General features: G+C 36.3%; 1 protein-coding gene across 1 annotated transcript in view; it reads left to right on the top strand.

Annotated features, from left to right (window-relative positions):
• Window positions 1-8,243, top strand: part of GPR156 (G protein-coupled receptor 156) — a gene marked incomplete at its 5' end in the record, with an annotated part of 39,885 nt that extends 31,642 nt beyond the window's left edge. Inside the window, 4 exons of the mRNA XM_029286074.1 lie at window positions 1,531-1,767; window positions 4,385-4,546; window positions 6,819-6,901; window positions 7,070-8,243. Coding sequence (XP_029141907.1) covers window positions 1,531-1,767; window positions 4,385-4,546; window positions 6,819-6,901; window positions 7,070-8,243 — 1,656 coding nt within the window. The remainder of the gene's footprint in view (window positions 1-1,530; window positions 1,768-4,384; window positions 4,547-6,818; window positions 6,902-7,069) is intronic.
• Between the last annotated feature and the right edge of the window lie 1,142 nt (window positions 8,244-9,385).

Here is a 9,385-nt window from a genome sequence, read left to right on the forward strand (position 1 = left end):
CGTTTACAAAATAGTATAAACTAGCCATTTCAATAACATCAAATCTATCTAATTGGTAAAGCCCACAATCAAAATTTCTTTTTCCATTTCAAGCACAAAATCTAGAAGTGGTTTCCATGTGGCAATAAAAGAACCTATTACAAGGGCCAGATGGCCAGACTGCTGGAGGCCCTGGATTTTGGTTGATGCTAGTAAATGCCAAGTCCATATTAATGAACAAATGGATTTGACATGTATTACTGAAACCTGGTTCAGCAACAGCAGCAAAATCACACTCTCTGAAATCTGCTTGCTCACATCTGAGTTTACATCTGCTTTGAATGCCAGGATAGGGGGAAAGGTTTGGTGGCATTCAGGAGTACTGATCATGTGGTGGGCTGTAAATGCTTTTATGTGATATTGGGTAGTATAGACAAGCTAGGAATTCTACTCATGTATCACCTGGCTTCTGTAAAACAGTCGCTTTCTGGCTGTCCAAATCTCATGGCTGGGCTGGTGTTGTAGTCCTTCCAGCTTTTACTGTCAGGGGACTTCAGTTACCATGTTGTGGAGCTTCTTTGCTAGTTTTCTAGGATAATCTAGAAATTCATGGCAGTCATAGGTTTGAACTAGTTTATCATAGGCACATGTGTTGGGCATGTAATTGGCATTATTTCAGATCTAGTCTTTATTAGAGCAGCTATTATGTGATTTGAAGATAGAGGACATTATGAAGAGTCCATTGCTGTATTCAAATCACTCCCTGGTTTGTGTGAGGCAAATGATTGCCTGGAATCCATACTGGTTGGGAGGTTCTATTAAATCCCCAGACCCCTTAGGGTCCTGATAGGCATTTGGAGAGTTTTCCTGCTAATTGCAAGCAGTTCTGTCAAGCACCTAGTTAATCCCTGTGACTGGGGTGCAAGATGAAAACGTTCCTGGGTGGCTTTATCCCCTTCCACAAATATGGAGAGGATTCTTGGGTCAACAAGAAGCACCAGGAAATAAGAGGGATGGAGAAAGACTGGAAGTAAACTTGACCAAACCTTTGTATGAATACCTACCTGGAGGTGGTAAAAGACAGAGAAACACTCTTACGTCATCCTTCTAATAACTTTCTTTTTTGTGGGTCTGAGAGTTAGCAAGATCTGCCCACAGGCTCTTATGAAAATTTGGTCAATATTTTGCCACAACAGGGATCAAATTTACATAAGTCTAGGCTCTGTATGGGCAGTTTGTACAAACCTGGCAGAAGTAGAATCTTGCAAAGTAAACTGGAAGTCATTCCATGTGGCAGATTTCAGTGAAGAGGATATGGTTCAGGGCAGTATCAGCTCCATCATACGTGAACTGGATGCCTATCCCTTCTAATATTATCCAGGGATGATTATTAGACTATGGCTGCTATTGTTCCATCACTGATTTTGAATCAAGTGAGCAGTAAGGATATTTTATTAAATTTTATCAGTGTATGATTAGATTAACAAAATGGAAGTTTAGACTTAACTCATGTTTGAACCTACTAAAAAAATTTTCTGTGTTATTTTTCAGGGAATCCTACTGATATATGGAATTTACCTTGCAGGTCTAACAGATAATCTCAGTTGCCCACCAGTTAATCAGTCCCTGACACTCATAAGTGCAGTAGCCATTATTTTCCTCTTTATTGGAATTATGCTGGTGGTTAATAGTTTTTTCTATTTGTGGCACAATCTGATATATGGATTAACTTCAGGAGGAATCTTTGTCTGTATGTCTTCAATAAATTGTTTGATCTTTATCCCACAGGTAAGAAAGCAATGAGCGGTATTGCAAATTACTTTCCCCCAGATCTTGCATATAAATGGAATTTGTGATACATAAAATATACAAATTAATTAAAAATGGTTAATCTTATTGGTAAGATAACTATAGTTTACTTGGCAAGAAAACGCAATTATATATCCTCAGCTCATAATAAATGTATTCTGCTTCATATTCCAACAAGCCCATGGCAGGACTCTCATCATACTGGAACTTGCAAATACACTTTCTTAGCTGTGCTGTACAGTGATTCAAGGACTTATATAGTTGGGTGCTACACCACATATCCTATTTTAATACTACATAGTTGTAGAATTGTAGAATGGTAAGAAGAGGAATAATTAAAAACCCTCATAGTATACACCTTTTTGATTTTAATGTCAGGATTTCATTAAAATGGTTTAAATCTAGTTCTTGTTCCTTTATATAATGTTACCATTTTTGAAGTATGATTTCTCCAAAGATGAAGTATCTCTTTTAGCCTGAAAAAAATGCAAATACAATTTAAATGAGCACATAAACTCACACACTTTGCCTCTTGTGAGCAACTGTCCTTGACTTATTAGATAAGGATAGACAAAGCACAGAAAGAGAAAGAAATATGCCAATTGTATCGGACTGTGGATTCATGAGACAGTATTCTTCTGTTCAGATACCACAGCTTCCACACTGTAAAGGGAAATAAGGTTGAACCAATTTTACAAAAGTAAAGTTCAGGTCAGCTCAAGATATCAATGGCAAAAATCTAGAGTTTTGCTAATAATAAAAAATCATTTAAAACCTGAAACCTGCCCTATTAAATTCAACAGTCATTATTATATTGCACAGCAGAGTCTGTGCCTCCTTATAACATCAAAATTCATTGAATGCTACTTGTGAGTGCTAGTTGTTAACCTTTATAAAAGGTGACATTACTTGCTTAAGAGCAACTAAATTGCATTGAGCTTTGGCAGGACGAAGGTTCAATTCCAAGTCACTGTCAGATAACCTCATGGAAACCATGGGCTATCCTCAGTTGATTTCAGTGTAGATATTCATATATTTTAATGTGGCCTATTTATCTGAATATGTCTTAAATATTTGGCTTTATCTCCTGTAGTCTGTAAAATGCAATAAAGTTTGGGAGACAGGAGATTGTTTAATATGAGTGAATTCCCACTGAATTTGAGGTTACAGTGAAATCTAGAATGAGTTTGTGAGCTCATTTTCTAGAAAGCAATTAAGGAATTTGTTTCCCAGTTTCAACAGTGTTTTGTTCATAATTTATGTTGTGGTCAAAATTTGATAAACAATTAATTTTATCCCTAACAGTATATAACTTTTAGTATTATTCAAATGATAGGTTATAATATTTACTTTATTAAATGTATTGTGGCTGCCCAGTAGAGAAGATTCTTGGCAGTTTACAGTATCAATTAAACAAGTAAAAACAGCTAAAAATAAGTATGCCTATAAACTAAGACTACATAATAATGCAAAAAACAAAACAACAGAAAAAAATCTCTCTTCACCCAGCCATATTCTGGGTGTGATGTTCCACCACCATGTTCAATAAAATATCAAATTATTTTTCTCTTTATGATCAGGAGATTTTGGTATTTTAAATTAAAATATTAGATTTAACAAATTACTTATTAGAAAACCACCGCTGTGAAATAGGAAAAAAGAGATTCCAGGACCTTGCAGATTATAGAAAGTTGGGCAATCTGTCTAGAGTAGGTGGATTAAAAATTAAAGCAGAGCTAAAGCAGAGCTTTAGGATTCTAAAGCAAAAATACTTCTAGGAGTGAAGTTTGAGGGTTAGCTTAGAACTTTCTCATGCTGAGGAAGCAGATTTAAATGGTTTTAGGTGGCTGGGAGATATGGTGAGTGGGGCAAAGATGCAAAATGTGAGAGGCTACATTGTGAGAGTATACTGAGGCGAGGCATAGGGGTTATACTCTTTTAAAAATTTGTACTAAAATTATTTCACAAGAAGTTTGATGTGTTTTCACCTCAAAATAGTTAGGCTGTGCAGCTGGAGAGGCTTTGGCGAGGCTTTGAGGGCCATTTTTGAATCTGGGATCACAGGTATATCTTTTTTCCCCCATAATTTGTGTGGTAATAACTGACAAATGATATAACACAGGTAATAAATAAGTAATATTAATCTTATACCAAACTTAAGATAGGATGCCCGTATTCCTCAGTGATTAAAAAAAACTCAGGTATTTGTAAGAGTTTATTTCATATATGTGATTCAAACATTTTGTACTGTACTGTGAAACATTTTGATGCTATAGCTGCCAACTGACAAAGCTGCTCCATTGCTTTGTTGCCTTCTTTCTTTAAATAGTGAAAAGGCCTGCAATAAAAGACTTTGTCCCAGAAAAGCGTGTTCAAGAGAGAGAAAGAGACGTGGACAAAGGAAATGAACTTTGCCTTCCAAATGAAAAGTGTGCATGTGTACAAAGGAATGAGATCTTTACCTATGAGAACAAAACAACCCAGCAGTTTCAAGACATGCCCCCCCCACTATTTCTCCATAGCTTTCACTTTTTGTCTACTGTACTCTTTCTATCTTGATTCTTACTTCTGAAAATTCTATTTCAATGTTCAGCAGATCAGACAGTGGAAGACTTTTGAAAAACAAGAAGTTGATACCAGCAACATGGCCAAATATTTTACAGGTTCCAACAAGAATTTCCATTCTACAATGTATAGTGATGAAGAGATATACCAGCTGCTCGGCGAAAAAAATACTATGGTGCAGCAGCTTGCAGAGGTGGGAAATACTTACATAATCAGTAAAAAAGAATGAAAATACAATAGCTCCTCACTGAGCAACCATTCTCACATGCTGTATGAACATATTTAAAGTATCTCATAGAATAAAAACTGAGCTTCAGATAAAATGGGATTAAAAACAAGAAAAAGGGTTAAGTCTGCCTCATCCTTAAGCTACTGATTTAAAAGGTAATGTTTTCCCTGTCAGTCGTGTCTGACTCTAGGGCATGGTGCTTATCTCTGTTTCTTGGCCAAGGGAGGCAGCGTTTGTCTGAAGACAATTGCTGTGGCCATGTGGCTAACATGGCTATATGCCAAAAGTGCATGGAATGCTGTTAGCTTCTCACCGAAGTGGTATCCGTTTATCTACTTGCATTTGCATTGTTTCGAGCTGCTAGGTGGGCAGGAGCTGGGCTAAGTAACGGGAGTGATAAATATGGCAGACATGAGAGAAAAAACTACTGTAGCCCATGGTGTGTTTTTTCCCCGTCAGATATTTTAGAATGGTAGGAAAAATGTACAGGTGACCAGAAATCTATATTATTAAAAAAAATGCTATCTGGATGTCATAAATCATAAAAGAACATGCTCATTTCAAAGAGAATATAGATACAAATTGCTGAATAAGAAATTGTGCGAGAAGGCAGTTGCTGTGCACACCTATCTCTGCATGGAAATGGTCTATTTTCATATTTCCCAATACCTATTAAGTGGAGGAAAATTTGAGAAGTTAGCCTTTTATAGGATCTTTTAATGCATACTGAAAAAAATAGTTCATTGATTATCATTCCAGCAGTAGGAGAGGAATTTAGCAAATACTCTATGATTTTTGCTCCCATGATGGAAACGGTTTAAATATAGCCACTTCTCTGGCAGATATGGCATATAACCAATCCATTGAAAATTTTATCAACTATCTTCACTTAGTAAACAAGACAGAAAATCCTTGGAATAAAAGAAGTAGCAAGGTACTTTTTACAGCAACATTTCCAAAAATAGAACCCTAGGTTAAACAGATAGTTCTCCTGAGCAAGCGGAACTATTCTTAGAATATGCTTTGGCTTCATTTGGTTGAAACATGTCAGAAGAATACTTAGTAATTTTCAGTGGGGAAAAATCCCCAAAGCCATGCAACATGATCTTACATATGAGTTGTGTGATGTTCCTATCTTGTGTTTTCCTTTTTTAAAGTTTTTTTAAAATACTAAAAAAAAATGAGTATCAATCGAGATTCAGGTCATGGTTGTCCCAAAGGTGCTTTTTCAAAAGGCAAGTGGACTTCTATTTTTCCTTGAAGATGTTTTCGCTTCTCAACCAAGAAGCTTCTTCAGTTCCGAATCTGAACTGAAGGAGCCTCTTGGATGAAAAACGAAACGTCTGCAAGGAAACACAAAGTCCAATTGCCTTTTGAAAAAGCACCTTTGGGACAATTGAGTACTGTAGGTAAATCTTTCTATCCATAACCAATGCTTATGCCACTTTAATCAAGCAAAAATCTAGTTGGCTTATGAAATAAATGAAGCATTTCATAAAGAGGAATCATAGCCTCACATATTAAGTGGAGATTTCAGCATTTGCTTTGCCGTTTAGTCTGAAGTAATAAGAGTCCGTTTTGTGGCGTTTCAGATTAGGTCCAGATGAAAGGAATACTTTTTTCCAGTATATGCCAAATATTTGAAGACTGAGGTTAAAAGGAAAAATGAAAAAGTGCAGTGGTACCTTTTTACTCAACTGCTTTGAAATTCATCAAATTTGGTATTCAGTGCATTTTGACATGAAAAATTTGTCCCAGTACTCATTTGTTTGGTATTCAATGCATAAGCTAGAAGTTGTTGATGTTATCTGCCTTTTGACTCACTATATTATAACTTATGGGAAAAAATTGTTTGCTCCTCATCATTTTTGGTACTTATCCTGCCTCCCAGAACCAATTAAGGATGAGTACCAAGGTACCATTGTATCTTAAAGTTGCATTTCATTAACAGTGCATACAGTGTTAATGCTTTGTGTTCAGAAAGGCTTTTAATATAAGATTGATAAGCAATATTCTGCTTTTCTTCTCATGTGTTTCTTGTTTGTTAAGTATATTTAGTATGTGTATCATTATTAACCAACATGATAATTTTTGTTGAAGTATAACATTTATTATTTATTCCAGCTCATTCATTTGCATAGCAGGCCTATTTTTTTCAAACATTCATTTTATGCAAACTCTAATTGTGTTTTGGTGCATTTAAATCAAAATATTTATTATAGTTTATTTAAAACAGAAAGATACAGCAATTGCAAATCTTCAAGAACAAATGAACACTGTTAAGGAGAAGTTGATGAGACTGGTGGCTATAGAGCAGGGGTCTCCAACCCCCGGTCCGTGGACCAGTACCGAGCCGCGGCATGCCACAACCGATCCACACAAACAAGCAAAGCCCCATCTGCAGGATGCAGGCAGCACACAAAACCATGCCCCCTCCGGTCCGTGGAAAAAACTCTCTCCACATAACCGATCCCTGGTGCCCAAAAGATTGGGGACCTCTGCTATAGAGGATAACCACAGTGTTGTTGGTTCTCCATTTCTTTCTATGTCCCATTTATTGCCTTCTCATTCTACAGCTAATTTTTCTTCAGTGGCAACTGAAAATCTACCATTTTCATTTAGCCAGGAGCTGAAACCATGGCAGAATTCTAATCTCTCAAATTCACAATACTTAGCAGGATTACTTAGTAAAAAAAGGTCTATTGATGACCTAGAACATACAGATCAAGAGAACATATCATTAGACATTACTGCTAAGTGTAAACTAGTGAATAAGAAGAATTCAGGTGCTAAGTATGATGAAGATCAATGGTTTTCCCAATCCAGCACTTTACTTACTAGGGAGAAGCTACATGAACACAATTTCAGCACACTGAGCAAAGGAGCAAGACAGCGACATTTTTCAGTACTGAACCAAAAGCAAAGCCCAGAAGTAAGTTCTCCAAGCAATAAAAAAATTCAAGAAATCTTGCAGGACCTGAGTGAGAATCACATTACTATAACACAACCATTTTCCAGGGAACTCAAGTACAATTATGAAAGGAGAATGATATTGCAACCAAAAAAGATTGAAAAGAAAGTCCCCTTCAATTTTTCTAGTTCCATGGCCTCCAGTATTCAGTGTGGTGTGAATAAATCAGCCAGCAGAATGCAAAGAATGAGCAGATTAATAGAATACCCTTCATCAGCACCAAGAAGCACCAAGGATGGAGATTCTTTGCATCAGCTTCCACCTTTGCCATCACTGGTGCTTAAGAACCCACTGCAAACTAAGCCTGACAGTGGGTTTGAATCATTATACAATGAAGGCTATGGCTTGCTGCTAGACAATCATCTAGTAGGGAACTATGCATCCACATTGTATCCCACAAACATGAGGAATTTTCATTATCAGCAGAAAGATTTTCTGACAAAAGCTATTCCAGGTCTTTCTCCCTTCCAGCATTTTTACTTTGATTCTGGCAGCAGTTCTTCTGGGGAGGGAGCCTATTGCCACCAAACACAGGCTTGTGAAATTTGCCATTGCAGTCTCTCTTCTTCTAGTGACAGCTGCATGATTGACACAGATCCTGAATATAGTACATTAGATTATGCAAAACTTTATAGCAAAGCTAAACAAATTGTGAATTTCAATGAAGATTTGGAACCCACTTATGTATAAAAAATTGAATTTACTATACATTTGTTTTTTGGTAGTAAATGAGAATATTCTCAAAAGCATGGCTTCTCCTGTAAGTTATTTGAGCCTATAAAAATTAAGTTACATAGAAACCCAGGTAATATATTTTCTACAGAATAATATCAATTTCATTTGTGATTTGCTAGACCTCTTCCAAAAAGTTCAGTATCCATCTATCCACCCATTCATTTATTACTTTTTTCTAATGCCTGTGCATAAGGAAGAAGCATATTTGTGAGCAAACTCAAATTACTCTCAATGTGTTAATTACCAGAAACCAGCATGGTTTATCAAGAAGTCTTTCCTGACTAATTAGAGATAGGTATCAAGTGAACAGCTATAAGGAACATTTCTGGATTTACTTTTCAGTCTTTTGATTAAAGACTTGGATGAAGAGGCAGAAGTAATTATTAAAGTTGCAGATAGAAAATTGAAAGGGAGAATACCATGGAAGACAGAAATACAATTCAAAAATACTAGATTTGAGAAATACACTGAAAGCAACAAAATGAAATTTAACAGAGGCAAGTGCAGTGTTCCTCACTTAGGAAACAAAAATCCAGGCACAGGTAGGGAATATCTAGTTTGGTTGTGAAAAGTATCTTGAAGTAGTAACTTCTTGTAAGCTGAGGATAAGTCATCAATGTAATATGGCTATATAAAATATAATTATAGTCTGAAGTCTGTTTAGCATCATGGAAGGGTGACGTAGAAATAGTGACATGGTCCCCCTTTTCTCTTTGCACATATATACCTGTGTGGAAGAGATTACTTGGCCAACTCAAGACTATTTGTATGTAATTATTTTTACTCGGCAAACTTTCCAAATTGCATTAGTGAATTATAAATTCTCTTACCTTTTAGCTGTGTTGCTACAATTGATGATAATAAGAGTTTTGTAATCTGACATCTGCAGAACAGAGGGAAAATAATGGTGTATCTACATATATTTTAGCGGAAGATTAGTTATCTGGGTCCCCAAATTAATTGCGATACATAATCACACCATCCCTAGGTGTCCTCTGCTAGGAATCTTGTATCATTGACAATGGGTCAACTATCTGAATGATGACCAATGATGTCAAAAGCCCCCAGATGCTAAATCTTGGCCCAGGCCTAATAAC

This window comes from Protobothrops mucrosquamatus, unplaced genomic scaffold (assembly GCF_001527695.2).
Source record: "Protobothrops mucrosquamatus isolate PMUCROS unplaced genomic scaffold, P.Mucros_1.0 scaffold2816, whole genome shotgun sequence".
Taxonomy (NCBI): domain Eukaryota; kingdom Metazoa; phylum Chordata; class Lepidosauria; order Squamata; family Viperidae; genus Protobothrops; species Protobothrops mucrosquamatus.